General features: G+C 39.9%; 1 protein-coding gene across 2 annotated transcripts; it reads right to left on the bottom strand.

The window, feature by feature from the left end:
* Positions 1-1320: 1320 nt before the first annotated feature.
* Positions 1321-23432, bottom strand: MMRN2 (multimerin 2). Of its 2 annotated transcripts, XM_010204786.2 has the most exons (7): positions 22901-23432; positions 11888-12010; positions 10598-10704; positions 9034-9102; positions 7930-8103; positions 5192-7099; positions 1321-4175 (listed from the first exon to the last, which is right to left on the bottom strand). In XM_010204786.2, exons 1-7 carry the CDS (start codon positions 23182-23184, stop codon positions 3787-3789), a joined length of 3054 nt encoding a protein of 1017 aa, XP_010203088.2. In that variant the 5' UTR covers positions 23185-23432; the 3' UTR covers positions 1321-3786. The 2 variants fall into 2 exon arrangements, with proteins under 2 accessions (XP_010203088.2, XP_061857207.1); XM_062001223.1 differs by lacking the exon at positions 7930-8103.
* Positions 23433-27175: the final 3743 nt, after the last annotated feature.

Below are 27175 nucleotides of genomic sequence, written 5' to 3'. Positions count from 1 at the left end.
CCACTGCCTGCTAATAATAGCTATCAAAATGTTACTTACGTATTATTATTTCTTACTTCTATATAAAAATGTTTTAGTGATGAGCTTGCATCGACATCTAGGAACTCAAATGGCTGTGTCCAGTGACACATCTAAAAACCCCACGTGTATATTTTGTGTGCAGACTCAAAAGCATACTGAGTAATTGGTGAATTAAATCAGAAGCTTTTGAATAAATTGCAGAAGTATCACTAGTTTCAAAAAAGATCAGACTTAGTTCCATTAACATCATTAATCCTTTTTTCAGCTTTTATTTTCGCCTCCCCAAAACACCACTTTAGTCTTTCTCATTGATGTTAATGTAGGAAGTCAGTACCAGCTGTGAATCTGAGTCATGAGAGGACCACTACTCTGGGTTGATGAGCTCACAAATCTTGTTTATGAAGGGTTACCACCATGGACTTCAGAGACTGACTTGATGTGGGTATCTGAAATGAGTTCAAATGAATCTGGCTACAGAATTCAGGCACTGATGGATCTATAGAAGCAATATTGTATATGTGCAAATGGGTATTTGCATTTTGAGTAAAGTGAGGAGATCATCCTAGTAATGGAAAAGGAAAAACTATTAGGAGACTTGAATTTTAAAATGCAAAGTACTGTAAGGTACTGACATTCATAAAGCAGCACAATTTTCAGTGAGAAAATAATTAAATGAGGCCATTAAGATGCATGGCTTTTAAAAATCTCTTTATAAAGCTTAGAGGTTTGATCTGGAAATCCAGAAACCTGGACTATTGGTAGTGTTCTCTGGGAGATTTTTGGGAAGTACTGAGAGAATTTGGGAGCTTTTTTTTAAAAAAAAAAAAAATATGAGACTCCAATGGATGATACATAGATCTGTGTCTTGGAGTGAGAATACATGCTGCTGTCTATTGGTTCTTGTGTGAAACTGCCATCAGGCATGCCTGTCTGAGTAGGTCTGCTGTGACAGAAACTAAAGCAACTTGTCTGTTCTTGCAGACAGCTCTCTTCCTAACACCTGTGATCAGCTTCAGTTTATTATGTTTGTTCTTGGACAACTAATAGTATGTTTTAAATAATGAATCATCCTTGTCCTCTTGCTGGTTTTGTTGCAGTTTTTTTCCTTCCTCTAGGTCCTAATCTGTAGTTTGCTGTCTCTTCATTAAAATGATTTTCTCTAGTTTGTAGCCTGAAAATGCAGGTCATGGTGATGTGACTGTATTACTCTTACAAAAAAAACCCAACACAAATAATTGAAATATACTCTCCACCCACCCTCCTCAAAAAAACCCACCCCACAAAAAAACAAAACAAATGTTTGTGAGGGCTATGAAAGACATTTATGCCAGTAGTCAAATAGTTTGCTTGTATTTGAGTGGGAGTTTAGATACAAGTTATTAAAAAGCTCATGTATCCATTTTTTAAAAAGGCACAACTACAACCTGGTAGTTTAATCATCTTGTTACTTGAGAAGGAAGTCATGCTCTTGGGCTTATACAGACAATAGAATGTTTTAACCCATTATATCTTGTTAATTTTTGTCTCATAGCCTGAAAAGAAGAGTCTTCAAGTCAAGTATGTTGTCTTTGTGTATGCAGGTGGCTACCTTAAGCACATATTTGAGGAATACAAATATGAAAACATCTTTGTATTAACCTTGTGTTCACTCTGGAGTTGAAGATCTCTGAACCTGCCTGGCTTATTTTTCAACAAAAGTAACTGGTAAGCACAAGGATACCAAACCTTCTAAAGTCCTGTCTGGATGAAGTGCTGTCCTATTTACTACCTACCATGTCCTTTTCCAAGTAGCAACATGATTTTGGTTCTAGTTGAAGCATTCTGTCAAAGCTTTAAAAACAAAATGTTTTGAATTATGTATGTGTCTCCTGGCTGTATTTAATTGTGGAGCTTAGCTAGTAACTGCAGAATTGATGTACACTGAAGATGGTGTGTTACTTGAGCTGCCCTGACCTAGGCAGCATACTTGGCTTGTCACTCTGCCACCACAAAAGCTCATAGTTGTAGGGTCCAGAGGTGAATCATTCTGGGTCAGCCCAGTATAGTAGTTTTGTACTGAAAGAACCCAATCTTACAATTTTATGCTTTTCTTCGTTTTTGATGTTTCACCTCTGCAAATTTTTCTTCTCTTCCTGTCACCTGATACTTGAGCAATGTATGTGGGACAGAAGATGACACTGAGCACTGTGGGCACTTTGTGCTGCCAACCACAGAGCAGTGCAAGATGTGTCTGTGCTTGATAAATGGGGAGACATGACCCATTAATCTCATGTGAAAGTCAGTGTTGGCTAGGAGTAGATGAGAGATCCCTTATCATAGTTCATCTTGTTGAATTTTTCAGGATGCAGTAACAGCAGTTTTCTCAGCAAGTCAGTAGATGTAACTGCTTTGTAGTTTTTATTTTAAAAGTTGTATATTGTCTACCTGTCAGACTGTTGTCTTAAGTGCAATGTGTATTGGTACAGATATGGCTAAATAGTAATTTTCTAGTTCAGTGTTGCTTGGAATACAAGTAGATGGGGAGAAAACCTTTTAAAAGCACAATAGGTTTCTGTTAGAAAATGCTATGTTAAAAAGACATAAAACACATAACAAGAATTTACCTCTTTCATCAGAAATACTGGGAATTTCTGAATGCATTTCATTTTGGCAAATTTAATTGGTTTAATATTGTTTTGTAAGACATTAGGATAGACAAGGAAAAATACCACAGTCATTGCATTTCTTTAAAGTTAAAGCCTTTGAGATATTTTCTGTGACAGAGAAAAGTTTAGGGCATGACCAGACATGGTCATCTTGACATTTTTTTTAAATTCTAAAAATCTCCACAGATTGAAACTTCTTCAGTTCATTTTGATTATAACGTTATTTTACAATCAACACTGACAGCGAATCAATGAGCTTATCTTTTTACAGTTGGTCTTATTTGCTTACTTGCTTGATTTTGAACTACTTACTAAATACTAAATTCTGGGCTGAAATAGTTATATTCTTCAGGATTATCTTTAGAAATAAACGGCATTTTCACCAGTATTTTTTTTAGTATTGTTGACATGTCCTGATGTCTAAATGTAGATGTAATTCTTAATATTATATCACCATTAAATTTTTGCACTGTAGTTGAAATACAACACAGGCCTGGAAGCAAAAAGATTGGGCCATTTCTAAGATCCTCGCTTACAAATACTAGCAGAGGATGCATCTTACTGGGTTTGATCAATATCTTCTCGTGTTCACGTTGTGCACAGACTGAAGCATTGAACTGGAGTGAGTTGCAGAGATTTTTTGTGATTGCCTATGGTCCACAGAGATCTAAAAGGTAAAATTGGCTTGGCTTGGTTTTAAACTGCAATTCACAAAATACAAGAGTGGATACACAAAGTCCTTCCTAAAATCTTTTTCTTGCCAGATATTTGTCAGGGGAGGATACTCTCTTGCCTGGGAAAAGGAGGATTTTTGTGTGTTTTAAGTAAAAAAGTCACACAAAACATTTTTTCTAATTAGGTGCAATTGTCACAGTTGAAAGGATTTGGGAGTGTCTGTGCTGATACATTTGGAGTCCACACCATTATCACTTGAAAGAAAACCCCATTGCTGCTCATAAGCAACTAATCAAAAGCCAAACACTTCAGAAAAGAAGCATGAAGACTAGGGTAGTGCTATGTTTAAACACATGCTGTAAGGTTGAATACATCACAGATGAAGCACTAGTGGATCGGTCCATTGCATCTATGGAAAGGTATCAGCAAAACAAAATGTCAGTATTCAAGTTTTAAATATTAGGAATCCAGCCATTGTTGTCCCAGGTGGACTCCGTTTCACTACAGAGCCCTGTAGCAATTCAAAGCATACTTTCTCCCCCTTCTCCATTTCTGCCATAGCAAAAGTAGTCATGGTATTTCCATTTGTCGTTTTCCTCTGACTACTTGAGAGAGTTCTTTTGTACCCACGGCTAAAGGAGAGTTGTCCTAATGCTGGTCCTGAATTGAATTCCACAGAGATGACAAACAGGTAGACACCTTTATGCGGTGATTTGAAGTAGCCATGTTCAGGGAAGTAGCTGTTTCCGTAATTGAGGTAAGTTTCATTAAACTTCAGAGTTTTCCCTTTCTCCTTTCCTTCTGAGAATCCCACGTGGAATGCCACTGGTGAGTCTGAAAATGAAAAAGGAACAGGGTTTTAGCAGTGAGCGCTCTTCTGTCTCCAGGATTATCAGGGTGGGAGACAGAGTGAAGCCCTGCCAGGCCTGATTTCTGCATGCTCTTTGTAGAGCTAAATGCTTGAAATGGGTATGTGTCTGGGGTTAGATCTATTGATTCCCTGGAAACATCTGAACCACTAGTCCTGGAAATGTATCAGGTTGAGATCACTCAGAGAGGAAAAGGGCAACACTTTTTTGCTCTCCTAAAAACAGTTTAGTTTGAAATACATTCTCTGCTTACTCCATCCTTAATCTTTAGTTCAGTGTTGCAGCACAGATGCCTTCAGGGGCTGATTTTTACTCTATGTGTCCATAACAAAGGCTACAGTTATAAAGGCCGGTGCTAAAGTTGTGATGGTTGTTAATTACAAGGTGCTTATGGCCATGTGTTTACAAGGAAAGGGAACTGGATGGCCTTATTGAAGTATAAGGAGAAAATTTGTCTCTGAAGCTTAGCCATAAGAGAGTGCACTCTCTGGTCAGTCCTTTTTGTTCCACTTATGCAAATTATAGCAGTTTATTTAATTCTTGTGTTCTTGTTAGGAAGGATTCAGTGCTTTGTGAATATACTCCTTCCAGACTCAAATAATGGAGGAAAAAGTGGCATGGCCAGGAAGACCCCACCTATGTGCTTCAAAAGAGAAAACTGCCATTACATGAGCATCTGCAAACAAAATCCGTGTTCTAAACATCTAAAGTTGAATTAGTTCAAGGCCAATTTCCCAGCAGCTATAATGAGTGTAATTTCATTGGCCTTGAGCCAAGTGCAGCAGTGTATCAAATTGATTCTTATTTAAACTGCTTATTTTGATGGAAGGAGAAGATGTAAATAATGTCAGAATTTCTTCCTCCAGCATCACACAAGATATCTGACAGGTATGAAAACTAACATGCTGTGCATATGTAACTTACAGCAAGGCCCAGAAAGAAGCTAGACCTCTACATGAGCAAGTAAAAGAAAGAACCCACCTTTTTCCAAAAGTTCTGTCTGCACTGTATTTCTTCCACTGATAATTTGCATGTTTTCTCTGTGCTTCCCGGGCTTTTTCTTATCTCTTTGCTTGTCTTGACCTTTCTCTTGCCTTCTCACTTTTCTGGTCAGCATTGACTGAATCTTTGTAACATCCAGGCTTACATTTGAGGCAACTAATTCTTCATTGCTTCCAAATAGCTTTTTAAATATCAGCAGATGTTCCTCTAGCTTCTGCGTGATGGTTGCTAGATCTGCTGAGACAATTTCCACAGAAATATTGAGTGGCTCAATTGCATTTCCTATTGTATGATTGCAGCAGAGATTCATGTTACTTCTGGATTCATGCCTCTTGATTGCCTGGCTCAGGTGTTTGATATCATTCTTCAGAGTCATGATATCGTTATAAGCTGAGCTATCCAAGGAGTCATCTTTGGCAGCCTCATAGTTAGGCTCCATGTGTTCTACAGTGCTATGTTGACTACTGCCTTCATCTAAAGTAGAGGATGTTTGTGTTTCTTCTTTGGAGTGTTTAGATCTATGAGCATTGTGATTATTCTGTTGACCTCTCTCCAAAAGATGAAATCTCCTTATAAGAGATTCTAAAGTTACATTTTGTTCTTGGAGTTTATCTGAGAGATGTCTGAGAGATTCTTGCATCTGAGATACCGATGATATTAGGATAGTAGGATCTTCCTCAAACAAGACTTCCATAAATTCTTCTCCCAGTAAAGCCTCTAGTGCTGCTTCATGCCGCATGGCATCTTCCAAAAGAGAGCCAAAAGAACTGTTGAGATACTTGATGTGTCGGTGAATTTCTTCATCTTTCTTCTTCAAGAAGCCTATGTCTTCTGAAAAAGCCAGAACTTGTGATTGAAGTTGTCTGTTTTCTTCTTGACGGAGATTAAGGGACTGATGGATAGATGGAAAAGCTGAGGAGAGCTCTTCAATTTCAGTCCTCAAGAGCTCTCTAAAAACTGACTCTAAATGCTTCATATCCTTTAAGTTTGATTGGTTGCCTTCAAGAGAATAAGTGGTATTCTTTAAATCTTCCTCCAGTACATCAATATCGGAAGTTACTCCCTGGCAATTACATTCCTCCATGTACCTCAACAGATCGGAATAGTTTTCCCGAAGACTTGAGAGTGTGTAGTTGAGCTCTGCTATCTGCTGTTCCATTGCTGCTTTGTTTTCTTCCATAATAAGAGATTTCTCCATTAAAGTTATTGTAAGGTCTTCTGGGCTATGCTTTGAGATATTTTTTTTCAACTCTTTAAACCACCTCTCTAAAACTGCAATATTCTGAAAGGCCACATCCGACTCCATGTAGAGTTCTTTCAGCTGCTTTGCGTGCCCTGCCAGAACGTCATTCACCTGTCTGAGGGTTAACTGGCTATTTTCATCTTTGGGACCACGGTGTGATGGCAGTTCTGTTAAATTTTTTTTCAAAGTCTCAAATTTCCTTTCAAGATTGTTTTGCTCTTGTTTCATGTTTGTTATGCTGTTGTTGAAAGCTAAGAAGTGAGACTGCTGTATCTTATGAAACTTCTTGAGCTTTGTGTCAGTGTCTGCCTTGACCATGGTGAGATTATAGTGAATATTAGCCTGCTGCATTTGCAGTTGGTTCTCTATATCTCTTTTTACCTGATCAACTTTCATTACATTTTCTTGGACTTTTGATTCAAACTTTGTTCCCAGCTCCTGGAATTCTTTCTTGGGCACAGTGCTCTCTTGGAATCTTTCTATGCTTTTCTTGTTGGCTTCCACATCATAGGACAGGTTTCTTACCATGCTCGAGAGGTTCTGTAAGCTTCTGTTGAAGCTTGCCCACATTGGGTTAAAATGTTTCTTTAGAAAATTCTCCACATGGGGAAACAAAACTTGCTGCAGAAGCCTTTCCTGTAGATCTGTTAACACAGAAAAAACCCCCAAACAAACATGTAATTCAATTTAAATTGTACTTTTGGAACACATCTTAATCTAGCCAGAGTAACTCGAGTATGTATTTTTCTATAGTAACTGACATCTTACTCCCCAAAATCTGACCCAACATTATACATTTTGACAATTGCAATAATAGCCTAGTTTTAAGTCAAAATTACTGTGAAGCACATTGCATCTTTGAGTCCACAGACAGTAACTTAGATATGTATTGACTGCTCCATTTAAGTCATAAAAATAGATGTGAATTATACTAGGGCTTGATTGATTGTCTTGAAGATCCTTGAAGACAGTAGTGTTTCTGTGAGCCAGTGGCTCACATGACTAGGTCAAATGTGGTTACTCATTTCTTTCCCCACTCCTGTATTTGGTAGGAATAGTGTTGCAGACAAGGGTTGAATGTTACAGTTTATGTACACCAGTCTGATATTCTGCACACCAGAGAATATAGCATGAGTGTGATAAAAATCCAAAACACAAATCTAAGCTCTGCATCCTCATGGAAGAGAAGTCACAGAAGCAGAATAGTAAGCTAACAAATTTTAAGTGTAAGCCTCTTTATTCTGAAATTCCAGAGAAAGTACAAAGCAATTTGCCTTTCATCTCATTTTCTACTTGAAGTTGCTCTTGAATTTGGTTCATTCATTTGAACTGGGATTGCACCCTTTTTTTTCTGTCTTTAGAAGCAATGAGCAGACCAAGGAAAATCAGGGTGGTTTTAAGCTTGCTTTCTGATCTTCACGATTAATTTCCAGGACCTGTTGCCAGGCTGATAATTCTGCAGCACACCTCTCACCTGAATTGCTCTGGTTCACTTCTAACACCATGCTCGTACCGTTGTTTTCAAATATTCTCTGTAAGTCACCTAAGTTGCTGACTGCTTGATGAATATCACTTTGAAGATCATCCAGTAAAGCCTCATGATTTTGAATGACTTCCAACATTTCTCTTGCATCCACTGATGTTGGCACTAATCACAAGATTGAAAAAACAAAGTCATGCAACGGAGTGCACCAACCAGGCAACAGGTATTCCTGCAAGACCTCTGTTCACCTGTGTGTACATTTTGGTCAGAGAATTTTGCACTGACATTTAGGGAAGGGTGTTGATTTATAGCACCTTAACTCATGGTTTCTTTACAAATAGTGGTAATGAAAATCTGATTGATTTCAATATTAACAGGAGAACTTCAGCAATGCTAGCCATGATGGCAGTAAAATGCTCTTCATTTAAAATCTCTCCATGCCATAAAAGTCTTCTGGAATAATAACCCTTTTTCAAGCATTTGACTGAAAGGAATAGCAAGGTTTAAGAACCCAGAATAAAGGAGGATGAAAGAGCAATTGAGATATTTCACTAATGAATTGGAAGCATAGGTTGTAAATGTCATAGTTGACTCTCACTGAGGAGCATTTAAAGTGATGTTATTCTGTAAATATAATACAAATCTATGGTACCTCATACTAACAGTCACAGAGCTACTGGATAGCTGCTATAAAGTAATGTTTTGAATAACTTGTTTTTCTGGTAAACTTCTGAACCTGATGTGCTTTCTTGTGAATCCAGCAGACCAAGGGGTTAAACGTCCATGTCACTGAAAATAATGCTCTGTAGCAGCTGATACCAGCTGGCATTCTCACTTGGCATTGCTGATGACAGCCAGCATACAACTTTGAAACTTGTGAATGCTTTGTCTAGAGCATTCATGTAGTGCTATAACAAAAGCGCTCATTTATGCCAGCAAATGCAGTTGTGTAAAAGCTTTCCCAAATAATGCTTTCACTAGAGAGATTGTCCACAGCTTATCATGTTAAAATTGTGGCTAGAAAAAGTCCATACTTTTTTCTGATCAGTGACTGAGAGGTTAAAGAATGGCAAGCAAAATAACGTAAGCACATACTGTGGTTTGAGAACTCCTCTTCTTCCCGTCCTTCAGTTTGATTTCCTGGCACGAGAATAAAATTTGGATCTGCAATTGAGATGCAATACATCTGAGAAAATGTTTTAGATGCAGAAACTACTATGGTTTAGCAAGGCAACGCAGGACAATTTCATATGTAGTTTAACTGATGTGGAGAGAGGCTTCTGTCTTACAGGTTTCTTAGGGAAAGAACATCCCTATGATGTCTGGAGAATTGATTTCGCCTGCAGTATACCACTGGCACAGAACACTGTATAAATAATTATACTCTGCAGCAGAGTGCATGTTTTTAACTCATGCTGAGTTACTGCTCCTAAGAAATAAGTCTGTGGGACATAGATGTTGGGGTTTGGGTTTCTAGGGGGAAGGAAGTCCTGTCAAAAGATCTCCACATTCCTCTTCCTTGTTCCACAGTTGTCTGAGCATTCTGGTTGCACCAGCTACAGTGAGTAATGCTGTACAGATGAGAAGATAAATATGGAGCAGCTGGTTTTAGACAATGAGTGTAATGAAGGAGAAACTAAGCACTGGAAGCACTGTATTTGCTAATAGCTTTCCAACATTATAAATGAACGTCAGGTTGGGACATCACCTAGAAGTAAATCTATGAATAAAAGCTATGTGTGAAGACAAGCTAAACCTGGAGATAAAAACAGGCACTCCTATTTTGTCTGTGGAGTCTCTAGGTGAGTTAGACACAGATTCTGTCAAAACTTTCACACAGATGTTTCCCTTTTTTTGTTACAGTTTCCTTAATTACTAGAGAGGATTAAGTTGTTAAAGTTGCCTTAAATACTAGAGAGGATTAAGTGTTGTTGTAATTATTTTTCTGCTTTTGGAGCATGATTTGCTATCCTTGTCAATACCATGAAGCACTCCAGTTGTAAACCATACTGTCTTCCATGTCTTTTAACTTAGCAGCTGTACACATTGTTATTCAACAATACAAAGAGTTGTAGTCATTCATTGTATGTAAAGGCTACTACTAGACCTTCCATAGAAGCCTGGGCTCTGTTCTTATGTTGTAGGTAGAGTTTCTACCCACTCCTAGGAGAGCCAGTATCAGTGCAGCCAGGGAAAGCAGAGAGAAGGCAGCAGTGCAAGCTGGAGAGTGAATGCTGTCTGTTTTGTTTGAGCTTAGATACATTGTGATTTCCTCAGCCAAAAGAGTTCATCCTCTAAACTTTACTGTAGTGGTATGTCATATACTAGCGTTGCTTTCTGATGCCATCGGTTTCTACCTGGAATTAGGCATTCCTAGATGGGCTCATACATCTGACAAGCCCCCTGGCAAATGAACACCTTTGTCTATGAGTGAAGGTTATAAAGATGCTCCTAACAGAAGAATAAGTAGCTAATACTGTTACCTACTATTTACAACTACTCTTTGTTTCAAGATATCAGTGATTTGGGGCACACCAGACCAAAATAAACAAGGCATCGATTCTCAAAGAAAGGGAAAACAAATAGGCAAAGTTATTTCTTCTCACCATGACTGGCATTTAATCATTAATTCTCATACTTACTCTCCAGCTTTCCTTACCATGCTGTTCACAGTCCTTGCCAATAAATCCAGGGCAGCATTTCCACTGCAAAGACTTCAAAACCTTCTGTTTCACTTGATAGACTGGTTTCAGAGCTGTCCTATACCTGGGGAGTAAGAGTCTGGGCATTAGATTGCAAGTTATTAGCTGGTGTCACTCAGGGTAAATTCATTGACTAGCAACAGTGTGATGCCAAGCATGTCCTAGGTGACTAATGCAGAATGCAGTGAAGACATTTTTCATAAACTGTATTATTGCTGCTTAGCAAAACATTTAGGCTGTCCACAACATTTTCTTTCCCTTACACAAAGCAGGATTCAGGGTTAGTGTCTGCAACACAAGGCATGTGCACATTCTCTCATGCAGACAGAATATTTGGTGAGCTGGGCTCCAGTGGTCTGCCTCATGCTTTATTGTTGTTCAGTAGAGAGTTTTTTCCAGACATATTGGCACTGATCTGACACAAGTCTGAGAAAGATTACAGATAGCAAATTTATGTAACTATCAGAAACACAATTGTAATATTTATCGTAATGGAGTCCTTTGCAATCAAGTTTGGACTGAGCTTGAACTTCTGTAATATTCTGATGAGTTGTAGAGACAGTTTTGTTTTTAAACAAATATTTCAAAACGTCACTGGTACCAAGGAAGCTACAAGTTTGTTAAAAACTCCACCAGAACTAATCCTGAAACTTCTCTTTATTCAGAGAGAAATTAATTTTATTAACAAAAAGCAAAAGCATTTTTGCAATCAACTACCTAGATGTGAAAATATATAGCTGAGTATTGAATATTATTCCTCTTAAAAGTATGTTGTGAGTCAATGTCTCCCAGCTTTAAAAATGTGTCAGCCCTGGTGCCTTATGGTACACTGTTGGCTTTCACCAGTACTCTTTGAGCAGCCAGTCCTTCTGAAAGAAGAGTAAGTACTTAGGCCATGGCATATCTCTAACTCCTGCTATGTAAATGGTCCCACTGATGGCCACAGGCAGAGATTTTTTTAAGCTATTCATGTGTATTATTACCTGAAAATCATGGAAAAGGTATGGCCTTGGTTTTCTTCTGAGGAAACATCTGGGAAGACCTGTAAAATCAGTTCATCACCTTGTGGTCCCATACTTGATGTTGTGAAAAAGCAATTGTTCTCCCAGGTTGCTTAAATGCCTGATCACCATCACTTCAATATTAAACTGAGTGGATGCTTTAATTCTTTTTAAAATGTGTCATTAAATACTTTTATCATTTAGAGACAATTCTGTTTCTTTGGTGATTTTACTTAGGATACTTACATGATCTTCTGGCAGTCTGGTGCTCCATTTAGACAGGGTTGCTGGGAGTTGACAATGTACTTCTCCTTCATGCAGGCTTCTATGTATGTTACCAGTCGGGACTGCATGAAGGAACACCAGTTCCTAGTGGAAGAAAGACATAGGAAAGGAATTTGAAGTAGGACTTTTTATGTCTTTACTTGTGACAGTGCCAGGAAAGAGTGAAATGCAGAAAGGCTTTCTATATTATTCTTTAGTATTATCCCAGCTGAGCGATGAGGAAAGCGGAAAACATTTGCTAGCTTCTCCCTCCACTCCCAGTTCATTTGTTTTCATTTGGGATGCTTATCTGAGTTTGTTACAAAAAGTGTTGATTTTCTGAACTTTGATGCATTAGTTCCATTTCCAGTCCTTTCATTTAGCAGGAGAAGTTTCCAGCCCATGGTAACCTGCAGGTTAATGTCACTTTAAATGTGGAATTGCCTTTCTCGGCACGTTGCCATTTCAGATGCCTGATGACTGACTCACATTGAGGCAGACTGCTTCTCAAAACTTAATCCAATATAAACTGTTAATCATCAGTGTCTTCCTAAGTATTACTTCTCTAAGATAATATAGTAACTGATTGGGCTTTATTAATTAGACTAGCTTTGAAATAATTTTTCACAACATTAGTTTTTTACTAGTCTGATGTTTTCAAAGTAAGAATTATATAAGTATCTATAAACCCTAGAGTGCAGGTGAGCCTCCTCCTTTTCAATAGTTTGAAGTCAAGACATGAAAGTGGGGCAAAGTTTGATGGTTAAAATCCAAGATCAAAAGTCAGGGGTAGTAATTGTAGTGGGAAATGAAAACAAAGAAAGACACACCTTATTATTGACATCTTATGAATTAGTAATTGCAGTTACTGTTGATAAACTATGAATGTGTTCATCACATTATTTCAGATAGTGTATTTACAGAAGTTCACCAATTAAAGACCAAGGGAGTCTACCATTCTGTAGAGTAGAGACGGGATGCAACAGCTTTGCGTGGACAAAGAAGCTCTAGTGAGACAGAATCCCTGCTCTCTCGCTGTTTAACTCTGGCTACAAATCCTACAGAGGAGGAGTCACTGAACCAGCGATTCTATTTTATAGATGACCTCTCTTAAAGACAATCTGAGGCTTTGTGTTTCACACAAGTTTGACAACATGTCCTGCCTGAGAGCACCTACAATGGTTATTTCTAAACCTGTATGCACACAGGGCCTTTAGGAAGTTGTGAATACAACTCAACATACTACTGTTAAAATGTGCTAGTTATTTTCCTTAAGGAAAAGATTGGGTTGAGCAGGGGAGAGAGAAATGAGAAAATAGGTACTACCCTCACTGTTACAGCTAATGCATCTTAACTTTACAAAGTTTCCATGTAGATGGATCCAATCAGGCTGCCAGGTTAACACAGCTTAACCTGGCTGGTTCCTGTTCTGGGAAAAAGAAGCAAGGACTGGATTTGTTTCCACTCTTCAAATAAAGATGGATTCTTTTGAGGGGATGAGGTGGTTACAGCAACACACCATCTCTGGCAGCTCTGCCTCTATGGTAGGCTCTGAAGCAGTGACCTTCCACAGCCCATGCCACCTCGTCATCAGTCAGGATACAAAGGGTTCCATCTTCCTCAGTAATCCATGAAATTCAGCTGTTCCCTTTGCAGCAGAACTTGTGGCTCCTCCAAACATCCTTTGATGCTCAGTGGGTTGGAGCTGTTCACTATTCTGAACCAAAACACCCATCTCCGCAGTTTAAATCACGGTCCCATTTTCCAGGTGGGAAGATTGACATGAAATCAGTTGCAAAAGGGGTTTGAGGCCCTTATCACTCCCTCATGGTAAAGCAACTGCAGAGGAAACAACTCTCTAATTGTCATGAAATTAGCTGTCCTGGTTGAAGACCACTTGAATCTCAGAAACTGAGCTTCTCTGTTATGGTACTTGTCCATGTGACAGGTATATTAGTGGTGGCAAGAACTGGTCATTATGGCATGGGGCTTTTTAACATTGTTCTTTGTGATACTGTTGCTGGTAAGGTAGTACTCCAAAATTTGTCACTGTAAAGTTTGAATGTGAAAGAGTAAATCTGATGAGCTTGCTGGTGTCAGTATGTACAGGGTATCTACTGAAACAAAGCCTGGAGAAGATTTAGAACTTTTATGCTTTTATGTATATTATTGAATTCCTTACATAAAAGAAATCAACACTAGTTTCTCAGAACAAAAGTGATATCAAACCTTACACAGTACTGATCCTGTCAGTTGATGTATTTGGGGACATCAGAAGGGTTTTGCACTCCATGAGGTTGTCAGAGCTTGCGTTACAATGCAGTGTTGTGAGGGGAAGAGAATGCTGTGTCTTACAAAGAACTTTAGGCAGTGTGTTTTAAAATGGGAACACAGGAAGTAAAGAGCTCTGATCATCAGCTTATATGGGAAAAGTTTGCCCCTCTGAGAAAGCTGCAAAAACAATGGGGAACTGAGTCCCACACAAAAGCAGAAGCTGTGGCCACAGCAGCTGAGTAGCCAGGAGAAGTGGAGGAAGCGGCAAGGAAGCTGGAAACATCAGAAGGAAAGGACAAACAGCCTGGGCTAGCTTGGAACAGTTCACCAGGCTTGCTGGGACATAGCCTTTTTTCTCCCGTTTCTTAAGGAAAATATGATTGCTATTTCAGCAAACATTTATGCAAGCAAAACTCTTCATCTCTTAGAAGCAAGAGCAGGAATTGGGCAGAGCCTGCAGCGCTGTTGGGAACACTGAATAGGACAGCAGGCTGCTGAAGCCTTTGTTGTGATTTCAAGCCAAAACAGATGTTACGATGAGCTGTAGTTTTAAGGCCTTGGCAAATGAGTGGGAGACTTTTTGTGCCTGTTGTCAATGGGAATCTTGTATCCTATGGTACTGAACCAGAAGACAAATAGTCAAGTTTTTGTTAAGTCATTACTCTTCAAGAGTCAAACCCTCTGCTTGTGTCACTGGGTGATTCAGTTAAAGCCATCAGTCCAACACACGTGTCCTGGCTGAGTTCTGCCTCTGAGGTGTGCCTAAGTCCAGCAGGCTTTATGAGACTGCATTGTTTTTCAGTGGTTGGTTTAAGAAACTGAAACAAAGGCTCTCACATGCCCAGCAAGCTATAGCTGGGAGTGGCTTTTCCCCCTCAAATCCTTTCTGCATTCTTGGAGGGGAGATAAAAATAAAGTGACCAGGCAGTGTGCCGCTGGAGCTCACTGCCATCGTTGCTAGGTGCAGTGTCTTGGGTCTGCTCATGGGATGCTTTCCACATCCAGGCAGGAGTCTGCATTCAATGTGGAGACCTTTTAAAATAAGATTCTTTGGCTTGACTGTTTTGTTCTTTCCAAATGAAAACAATCCACTCGTCCTGAATCATCCATCATCTTGGGTGATTTGTTTTTCTCACCATGCACAGCTCCCAAACAAGTTCATGTAAGCCATACAAATCTAAACCAAATGTTTACATGTGTCAACACGTATGTGAGCAGGAATGTGGCATCATGTGACTGTGAGTACTTTTGCTGTATTGCACATGTAAATGTGCACACGCATTTAATAGAGAATATAAGGATTCCTTTTCAAAACCTCTAATGCGTTGGAGGCAGCTGGTGGGCTTCCCACACGTAGAGAGGGGTTATGTTGCATCAGAAATGGAATCAATGGCTTATCCCAGTTATTGACAATTGTTAGCATTATGCAGAGTGAATAGCATGAAGAAAGGAGAGCTTGGTAGACTCTCAATAAAAACTGCCTTTAATGAAGGTCACATTTCTTTATGTCTGTTGCTCTTCAGTGTCAGCTTACAGGTCCTGCACTTGATTTGAAAAGCTTATTTGTGGAGCTGAGAGGTGACATAATATCATTCATGTTTTGGTTTTAATCACAAAAACTTGTGGTGGTTTCAGGTTCCACGAAGGTATAAATGTATTCTTTCCTCAAATAAGGAAATGAGGCCTATCTTTTCCATCAGTAATAAGTTACAATATAGATACATGTGCCTAAAGATGAAACTTTTATTACAGTGGTTTTTGTACATCTTGTCAAATGCTTCCTTTAAGGAAACTTTATCTGTACCTAAAAATACTCCTTAACTGTATTAACCTTGAGGGAGAATATGCCATTCTTTAATGTTAAGTGGAACAATTTGAAGACTGAGAATGGCTTGATCTAAAGTTCAGTGAGGTGAGCAGGAGTTCTGCTGGCACCAGTGGATTCTGAATCAGGCTATGAAGTTTCAAAGAGCTCTGCTTTTTCACCAAAAACACTTTCTTTATTCAGCTGGTTTCTGGAACACAGCAGCTTTGTGGTGTTCTGTGTTTTTTTCCCCTCTTTGTAATTGTGTCGCTTCATTCACTGAATATATAACCAACTTAACACCCTCTGCTTTTATTCTCTTTAGTACAGTTTGCTTTTGATTCAGGCTTCTGCTGCCAAGGATTGAGAGGAGCAGAAAGAAGTTGCTCATGTGAAGAGAGCAAGAGAGCTTTCTCTCCAGCTTGGTGAATGCTAAAGTTTATCACAATACTGCAAGTTAGTGCAACACTTGAGGGAACCCTGGCAAATTCAGAGCTACAGATGTTTCATTTGTTCAGTTGCCTTTCCTGTTTTACATTCCAAGCAAACTGTCTAATTTTTTTAAGCCAGGAAAAAAGTATCAGAATAATTTTCTTTGCTAGACTAGGTGGATTTTTTTTGTAGTCTTTGTTCTAATCTGCTTATTGAATACAGTCTTCACATGCATCTATCCACATTTGCCTTATTTTGAGTGTATTCTTCAGTCTGAGGTTAAGTACATGATATTCTGTGTTTAAATAAGTTTCAGCAAATTTAGGCTAGCTCAAGCTACTTTTATTTAAACCTTTAAGGTCTTTAACCTAAAACCTGATCTTAACTTTTTTTTTCTCTTATGTTGGATAATCTGCTTTTACTGAAGCACAGCAAATTGCAGACTGTTGTATCTCTGAATCTAGGATTGGGCTGACCCACCTTATATTATAGCAAACAAAACAGAACCCACAGAACCAGAAGATGAAGTGAGATGGCTGGTCTGCAGTACTTGTCACTCTGTTCAGATGAATATGGGGAGTCACTTTTTTTCATGTGCTGCTACAGCAACAATTGCATCATGGTAATGAGTGGGAGTAGTGCCCCTCAGCTGAGCCACATACTTACCTGTTTTGTTGTTCTCATGATTGGTACTGCAATGCATAATTTTAGACACTTCCTAGGTCAGTGGAATTTTTGCCTGAACAAAAGTTTCAGGACATTGTTTTTCCATAACTTCTGTTATTCCTTTGGCTGTACTAGTACAACTGAGTTACCCTTTATATCAGTTTCCCCAGATTTCTATTCTCAAGGAAGCCAATTTCTATAATTAGTTTGAAAACTCTGTCCAGCCATTCCTGTGTCTGTTACTTTTCATAACACTTTCCTTTTCTGTACAGTGCAAAAGGCACCAGTTAAGCAATTATGGCTACTTAAACTGCTACAGGATGACTATAAAGAACTGTTCTTGAATTTAAATAAGCAATCTTCTGTTGACTTGTACAGAATGATTCCTGATTTACAGCAGTTGAAGCAGAAAAAAAGAATGAGGCTTTGGCTTTCTGAGCAAATCCGGTCCTGAACCTGGAGCTTCACTGGGAGCAGGAGCTCAGGAGAAAGCAGGCTTGGCTGGGAGTTAGTTTTGAGCCAAATCCATCTTTTATAAGTTATGTAAGTTACTTCAGAGAAATAAATGCAAGAGGTTTTTCCTCTTCACAGAGCATCCACAACTATAACCTCATTTATGTTATCCTCACCAGAATAGACGATATACAGCCTATTCAGAGAGCAGCTTGCTCTTGGGTTACATCTTTTGGTGACTAAAGTTTACTCCTAGCGTGACACACTCACTTCTTTGCCAGACCTTGTCTTGAAGCAGGAATCTCAGCCAGTGGCCACTTGAGCTGGCCACATCAGCTGGGCTGATGCCAGCGAGTCAACAATGCTCAGGGAGGCAAGCTTCCTAAAGGGTGTGTGCTCAGGGTGCAAGCAGTGTGCACCAAGGTCTGTCCTGGTCATAGACATGGATGGTCATGTTTGAGCATGGGTGTAATTTTGTTCAAGGTTGGCCATCCGTTCAAGGGGTATTCACCTACACAAAATAGGAAGGTGCTGGATCCATGTGGAAATAGTACTGATGATGGTAGTGTGACTATCCTGAAATGAGATCCTTCACTATCTGCTGAGAGAATGAATTGTGGCAACTTACACTAATGAGCCTGTGAGATAAAACAACCCTTTGGACACAGAGTTCAGTAACTCCTGTATCACGTGAAGCTGTGTCTGTTACGTCAAACATGCTGATAGATCCATTCCACTTGCAGCTCAACAAGAGCCAAATATCAGACAATTTCCTAAAGTCCTGAAAGGAGCCAAGTACCTAACTTTGATTGGAAGCCATTGCTGCTGTTAATGAATTTGGCACTGTGAAAACTATTGTTGAGAATTTTATGGCCATCCCACTAGTTTGCAGGATGTCAGGGGCTGCAGATCACATTTAGCCACATTTCCAAACTTGTTTTATTTTATGTTCTATGTCCCTTTGTTGGGAAATTTCAGTATCCCATAAGCTTCTTAAGAAAGCCCCTGTCTATCTAGATGTGAAGAAATAGATGAGTCAGTGTGAAACTGGTCTTAATTAAATCAATGGATGTTTTCCTGTAAAAGTGGACAGAGATGAGTGAGCATTTTTCTGGTTTTCCTTAGATTAAGATTGACTTGGGTTTTCTCTGCTTGTCTACACTTCAGAGGATAGGTGTTCTGTATAGTGACACCCTGGGCAATCACCAAGAGATCTTTATGGCTGTCTCTGTGCCAAATTAAAGAGAAAGAGGCGTGTGTTTCAGTGAGATAAAAACCCACTTGGTTGACATCAAGAAGTCTTCTTCTAACCAAGCGTGACTTCACAGAATCAGGTGTCCAGACCTCAAAATATGTCAATACAATTAAGGATTTACTTATGGTAATTTTCTTGCCTTTCCTATTTACAGTTCAGGGTGAGGTTTTTTCTGTTTTTTGCAGACATTAATTGTAAGAAAAATCCCAATAGATGGCAGCAGTCTGAGTGTGTGTTTGTGGATTAAAGAGGAAGAAGGAAAACTAAACCACCTACCCAACTTCAGGGCAAATCCAAAACAAGGACAACTTGGCAGTGATTACACTTTTGGAAAGACAGAGAAGTTCTGTGAGACTTTGTCATAGACAGGGAAAGCAGCTTTGGTTGCTCTCCTCCTTCCCATATCATCATCACTCTCCATTTCTCCCTTACTGGATGAGCCATCCTTTTGGGGACCAACTCTGTCAGTGTGATTACTAAGGGGGAAAGTTAAAAATAGCCTCTACTTTTTCTCCTAAGCGTTCCAGGTTAAAAATAATCTGAAGTGATCTGGTTTACAGTGTTATATGACAGATCAGGCCAACTGAGGGTACAAGCAGCTTTGGGCTTTGCTATCAAAGCTGGCATATGATGGCATTGCACCTTTTAGATGCTTCTGCTGATTTTATCTGGAATAGTTTTCTTCATAGTAGCTAGCATGGGACTATGTTTTAGATTTGTACTGGAAACATGTTGATAACACAGGGGTGTTTTGGTAATTGCTGAGCAGGCTTGCACAGAGTCAAGGCCTTTTCTGCTTCTCACCCTGCCCTGCCAGCAAATAGTCTGGGGGGCACAAGAAGTTGTGAGTTGACACAACCGGGACAGCTGATCTCAGCTGACCCAGGGGATATCACAGACCATATGACATCATTCTCAGCATATCCAGCTGAGGGAAGGAGGCAGGGGGACGGATGTCTGTAGTGATGGCATTTCTTTCCCAAGTCCCCATTAAGCTGCTGGAGTCAAGCTTTCCTGGGGATGCTGATATAGATTGAATTAATAGCTGTTATTGCTGTTTAGATATTAATTGGCAGGCTTCTGTGCTTCCCTTACTGTATATTAGAGTCTAGTGCTCATTACTGGGTACTTTTTGTTTTTGCTGCCTGCTGTGCTGTTGCACTGCTTCTCATCTTACTCTGCTCTGCCTGGGAACATTTTGATAATAGCTATGGCTGTGTGCCTGGGCTGCCAGATGGCCAGGGCATCCCTGCTGTTTCTGTGATGTGAACTTGAGTGAAAGAGTCTGTGACTTGTGGATGAGTCTACTGGGAGCAGGATGCCCCAAAGTGTCCATGGCCATGGATAAGCCCCCACCACAGCAGGTAGATCTCAAAGCATCTGCAGCCATGATTATCTGTGCTCCAGCAGGTATGCTGCTGAAGGGATCGTGGCCCAAGCATAAATCCACACTGGAAAAGGTACACCTCGAAGCATCTGTGGCTGTGGAAAAGTCCATGCTGCAGCAGGTATGCCTTGACCTCATGCACAGCCATTGATGCTTCATGCTGGAGCACCTCAGAGCATGTGGCCATGGATAAGCCCATGACAAAGAAGCTATGAGTGACCCACACATACCTCTTTTTAAAATTGTCACCTAAAAACCAGTGACTTCTTACTTATTTTCTTATCTTAAAACTCTTATCAGAATAATCTTGTTATTCAGAGAGTAATTCATTAGTATAACAACATATCCAAGCATTTGACTGGTATCTCATTTCACTTTATGAAAGAAACCAGAGGATTCTGTTTGACTAATTACCTTGGACATTAATTACTCCACATAATTACTCCTGGTGGTTTCAGTTATTCAAATAACTGCAATGAGAAAAAGAATCCTATATTTTTATATCTATGAATATTTTATAACAACCACTATTCCTGATACATAGGGAAAATAGCAGTAAGTTGGAATAAACCACATAACTTTTATTAGAAAGTGATTAGAGTCAAAACTTCATGTCAGAGACAAGGTTACCATAGATTTTGTTTGTGTGTTTTGTTTCCTAGTTTTGAAACACAGTATTTTCTTATTTTGAAAGCAAACTAGAAGTGAGACGCAGTTTTGGTAGAAAACTATTTCCCACCACCCCAGGCTTTTCTTATGACATGTCTTTATCTCCCAGTCTTTCTTAATTCCTGATTAATTCCTAGTGCTTTTCTTCTTGCTCTCCCCTTCAGAAATGTAAGCCCAGCTACTCAATGTTTTTTCCAGGATACATGTCACACAGCTGGAAAATACCAGATTCACGATGACTTCTTGTCTGCATGGCAGGGTACTCCCGCCATGAGCATGACACGCACCTGAGGACTTCAGGCTCTGGAGATACATTGCTTCAACCATTTGCAATGTATTTTAGAATTTGGAGTGCAGTTACAAGGGGAGGTGTGCTGACTCTTCTTATTTGCACTGTCTCCCCTCACTTTTGGACATAATTCCTCTAAAAGTTTTGAATTTCTTTCATAGATGTACCAGCTTCCTGGGCTTGTGATAGCTCTACCTTTAAGCTACTGCCAGGCTAGATTTTGATTGCCTGTAGTCATCAACATAGCTTTATAATTGGGAAGAATGTTATGATTTGACTTACTATGTCACCATCTCCATAAAAGGAAGAAGCCTTTCACTTCTTGGCAGGAAATTATAATGAATAATAGCTGATGCTGAACAAAGTTAGATAGCAAAGGAAGAAACCCCTGTTAGGATAGTATATTGCAGCATCTTGCACCTTTTTACACTGTTGAATTTTCATACTACTTAAGAGTTTTCAGAATGCTTTTGACATTTGAACCAGCAATCAAATGATTACCACCTTGCAATATAATGTGGAAGTCCAGAGTACCATTTAGGCTTTGTTTTCCTTCCTCTGGCAATGTCTGAAATGCATTAACCAGGAGTCGGTGAATTAACAGTGCATGTCATTATCAAACACTACCCATCAGGACAGTGGAAAGCAATGCTTACAGGCTTTTGAAGATGACTTGATGTTAATGGTGGTAGGTACAGATTTCTGGGAAGATGTAGTATGAAGGACAAGAGGGTTTTAATACATTCACCATGGTACATGCAGAAGGAAGGCCGTAATTTTACACATAGATGAGGTTAGAAACAAGGTTGCATACTTTAGATTGCATGAAAGAAACAGGTCATGAGCAAGGTTTTATAGTCTCTTCCAAGCTCCCCTTTTTTTCATCTCCTCAAGAGCATTTAAAGGGAAAAATACCAGGGCATCCTAAAGCACCAAGCTGTGTGTGGACAGCACTCCCTGTGCTGCTGTTTCAGCTCTCCCAAACAGGGCTCTACAGCACCCATCCATCAGGGCTATAAAAGATTCATTCACTGTCCTACTTGGTTTTCATCTATTTTAAACATTTAGAGACCTACTTACGTGCCCTGTAAAACTTACAAAAAGGCATAGTGTTTGGAAACCTTTCTAGTGCAGTACATGCCTTTTCTACTCAAGGTGGCTGCTTTTCTGCTGTAAATTACCGTGAGAAGCATCTCACTGTCATGAAAACCTTTAGAGGGAGGTGAATTTGTAGTCATTTACATGCTTATTTATTATTCCTTACTTTGTTATATTTACTCCTGGCTATTTTTGTTTTGCTAACATTCTGCTGTTCTCTTTCCACTTCCAAGGCCCAAGCCTACAGCCAGGCACACCTTGATGATGGGCAAAGGTTGCCATCATCAGCAAAAATAATCTACATGGGTTTGTGATGAGAAAAAGGCAGCAAATTAATTTCCTCTAGTTGTTCTGCTTTGCCAGAAATATCAGAGATTTTTTTTATGGTGCTGCAGCAGAAGTGGAAGGCTTCACATCTGCCAGGTGTGTCCAGATCCCTAGCCCCATTCTGCTCCAGCATTCTGCTTCATCCTCCACAAGCAATTCAGCTTTCTGTTTCTATAGCTACAACATTTAAACCACTCCTGTGTGGATATGAATTGATCCCTAAAATCTAATATATTTGAATGAGAAATTTCTGTGGGAAATGGTCCTTTGTCAACAAGATATAGAGGTATCAGACAAGATCGCACTATCATTACATGAGACACGGACATTGGGGTACTTACCCATTTCGGGACTCTGGGCTCGCAGCTTCAAAATCCTCTCTCTCTTCCTGATGTGGGGAGATTACACTTGAAGGATAACCTTGAGTATCCTCCCGGAGTCCTTCCAGCTCCCAATAACCTTCTCGCCTGTGTGCCAGAGGAGTCCTCTGTGGGTACGCAGAGGTCTCATCAACGTGTGGCTTTGGGCCGCGCACCAAACCCTCATCATCTCCACGATGGTCTGAGTGTGTGACCAGCTTTGCCAATCCTATTGTATTACAGATGAGTAAAAGCTTCACTAGCATTGTGGGTTTTTTCCCACCCGGTTACACCTGTCTCTTGTTCTCTTCTCTGAAGCTCAGCCTGCTTTAATTCAGGAATGCCCTGACAATATTCTTTAACTGGAAAGTTGGAAGAAGGAAGGAAAAAAAAATTGAAACAAAGAGCGGAAAAAGCTTTCGACCCTCCCAGCTACTGTGGAAACGTCCGTGGCTGGTGAACAATGTGAGTCTGGTTCCTGTGTGGGGCTCAGTCGTCTCTGACAGAGGGGGGGGAAAAAAAGGTGGTAGGAATATAGCTTATTCAAGGAACTTCTGAGCTTGCCCGCCGTCTAAACTTATCTGTGAACAGGAACTTGGCTTTTATCAACTGCCTTCTCCCTCAGGCACAGGAAAAGGATGTTAGCTTAAAGAAAAGGAAGAGAAAAGAAAGGAAAGAAAATATTGAGTGCTGTAACAGACTCTCATTATAGTGCCAGAAAATGTCACAGACCTGTTTGCTCCAGTGTCTGCACATCATTTTAATTCTACAGTTTAAAGGCTGAAATACCCTGGCCCTTAGCAGCAGAATATTCATGATGTGTACGACAAATTATTGGCATTAAGGGATGCAGAGTAAGTGCAAAGCAAAGAGCTTACAGACAGCCATTTTCACGTGGCCTTTGCAAAGTAACTTTGTGAATCATACTCTGTTCCCATTGGACTAGATGATCTCTAAAGGTCCCTTCCAACCCCTACCATTCTATGATTCTATGAAGGGAAGATTTCCATGAAGTAGTCCTTCAGAGAGGTCAGGATTATTGACCACTTTTAAGAATTTCTGTTTGGATTGTCCTCTCTGGATGTCATGCTTAATTTTTTGGTGTATTTTTAATTAGTGTTACCAAAACACCCCACTTGCCAAGAGCCTTCATAAAGAGCTGCCTCCGTCACCACATCCTAGTAACAAATTAAAAAAGGCTATGGAGGTTGGATGTGGCTTTCTCACTGGTTTTGCTTTACTCAATGCTGCTGCTGCTTTTAGTTTTGTTTCTATCATAAACATTTCTCAGTCTTATCGGATGATCACAGTGGTATCTTTAAGAATAAAATGAGGGAGGATGATGCTGCACTGACAAAACAGGTAGGAATGCTGGTGCAGGAAAGCTAGATCCTGTCTGTTTGAATGATGAGATGCGCAGCCCAAAGTTGGGTACGTCCTGCACAGCATTAAATGTAGAGCTTTCCTGGAGTCATTTCAATGCCAGCTGGGGAAAGAAAAAAAAAAAAAGAGGATAAAATCTCTCTAGGATTTTGGAAGGCCTTGTTATTAAGGCTGTGAGTTTGCATCACTTTGTCACTGGTTGGGTCAGCACCTTTCTCCTGATTATCCCTCTCATGAAAGAACCTAGAAAAATGCAGAAGTAGCCTTGTTGACCTGGGATTGACATGGCCTGTGGGGCAAGGTAGAGGTTGTGATAGTTTTAAGGAAAAAAGCTGTTCCTTGCTCTTGTTGTCACTTCTCTAGGGAGATGAAATCACAGGTTCTGGACTGAAGACTGAAAGAAATAAGGAACTTCCCTCTGTTCCTTCCTGCTGCTCTGATTTCAGAATTGTGTGCATCCTGCTAGAATATATGTTAAAGTGTGAATATTTTATGTGCTGTGTCTCACATACAAGTGTGCCTGTCTTACAAGTAGCTGGATATGACCTAAGCATTATGTTTGTGTACTTAATGAGACCCATTATGGAGAAGGAACTGAAACAAACATGAGACAAAACAAACAACAGGCTTGTAACCTGAACTGCTGTGTGATCATGGCTTGCAGAAAAGTGATTGTGTGCTCCAGATGTTGAAGTTGTCCCACTTGTGATCTGCTTCCAAACTCTTTGGACTTGTCTTGCAATATATACCTTTCCACTGTTGTCTTAACTCATATATAAAGTCTTTTTTCTTCATACATGTGATACCTCCCAAGGGGTGGGACAATGTTTCTCTGCCGTCTTCCTGGCTCGGAACATCTGCTGCCCCTTCAGGTGCAAGAACCCATTCTCTGTGCCTGTGTAACGATGCTGCCTGTGAGTGCAGCAATTGGGAGGCACAGATTGCTCAGCCATTTGCAAGTTAATAATTTAGCATGACTTTTTGGTAGCAGTTATGAAAGATGTTAAAATATTGAGCACAACAGGGACTGGTATCTCTTTCCTTGTGATGGGCGCAACGTAAGATGCTGTCATGAACACATGGAAGGAATGACTTAATCAAAGGACCTTCCTTACTCAACACTAGCTAAAGTTTCTGTGTAATAACTATTTTGGGGTGTCTGAGTAACATATTCAGGTTATACTGCTGATTCATAACATTTAATAGCAGATTGAGCTGTAAATTTTTGGGCTTTAACATCTGGAGAGGAGTAACCATGGGGAGTGTTCCTATTTAGCAACAAGATACACCACCATTTTGCCTTCTTTTTTTGGTCAGCATGGAACCAGAGAAAGCAGACATACAAGGCTATTTGCTGTAACAATTTCCTCATTGCTTTCTGAAGTCAATCTCTCCTAGGCACCTTCTGGATCAGAAAAGCAACTGTGCACCAGCTAACGTCATGAAATACCTGTGCACTTTTCAGTCTCCTAATTTAGGTTTGGTGTACCCTCTGGAGATGGGTGCCACTGCCAGAATGGAAGAAATGGGTGAGATAAACTCAAACATAGGTCAGGAAATGGTTTAGAAATAGGTAGTACTCCAAAAGCATACTTGAAACCCTATCAGTAGGTGATGTGATAATAGCTGTGCGGAGATGTTTGGAGCTGCTATGATACTTCTCAGAAGTTTCTAGCGGTTCTCAGAAAACCTAGCTAAAACCCCAGCCCATTCACTCTTTATTTTGGCAACTAAATTTGACAAGTGACAGGTATTGTTCCTCCACCCTTGCTCTGCAGTCATTAGTGGCTTTTTTTCCCTGTGCCCTTATTTATTAAAATACTTTCTCCCTAAGTATTTCTGAGAAATACTTCTTCAAACTATTGAAACTAGTCTTCAGACTTCAAACTAGTCTTGAAAGAGCTGATATTACCACTTACACTAGATTTGTCAGATAACTGTCAGGAGTACTTTTGCCTTGTCTGGTAATTACAACCATTAAACACAGCTCTTAACCCCCACCAATGTTGTCTGCCTCAGGAATTCAATGCCTTGTTTGCAATTCCATAATCAAGTTGTCAAATACCAACATCGTCTTCTGGATAAGAAGCATAAGATGTAAAATCTCATCTTGGCCCCTTGCTGTTTGTTCAGAGTCAGAGCAGCTTCAGCTGGGCAGGAGGTGGGTGACCACACAGTAAACAGTGCCAAACAATATCCTTGATAGATGGCTTGTACATACTTGGAAAGCAAACAGTCTGGCTGTTCCAGGCAATCTCTCTCTGGAGAAAGAGCCCTTAGAAGTTAAATTTTCAATTATTAGATTCAGATTTCTTGTTTGTTTGTTTCTTTTGCATGTTCCCAGATTCACTGTCTGCTCCATAATGCACTTAATTACAGACTTAAATTCAGAATCTGTGTATTTAAAAGGAAAAAAAAAAAAAAGCCTTGGAAAACTGTTTAAAAAGCCAAGAAAAGATGGAATTATTTTAATAAGTATGTGTTGCTTTAGATTCATGCATCCCAGCTCCAAGTCTTTGAAGCAGACCAAATAACTGATAGGATTTGACGTCTGGGAAGATGAATAGGACGGTTTTGTTGACAGCTGTGCAGCAAGGGCATAACTTCTCATTAGGCATTGGGTTTTAGATCTGGAAAATGCTGTCTCATTCCCTGCCTGCTGCTGATGCACTCACGTGGGTGTGCAGCAGCTCAAGGGAAGGGGAGCATGGGGAGAGGAGTGTCAGGAGGGCTGCTGGGCCAGGCAGTGATCTGTCCTTCAGAGCAAGAAGATGAATTCTTGTTGACTATATTTTTGTTCGCTTGCTCAAAAGCTATTGAGCTATCAGCAGAGATCAGTCCTGAAAGACCACTGTACTGTCAGCACTCTACTGG

The sequence above is a fragment of the Colius striatus genome, chromosome 8 (assembly GCF_028858725.1).
Source record: "Colius striatus isolate bColStr4 chromosome 8, bColStr4.1.hap1, whole genome shotgun sequence".
Taxonomy (NCBI): Eukaryota; Metazoa; Chordata; class Aves; order Coliiformes; family Coliidae; genus Colius; species Colius striatus.
This window is presented reverse-complemented; position numbering and strand designations above follow the sequence as displayed.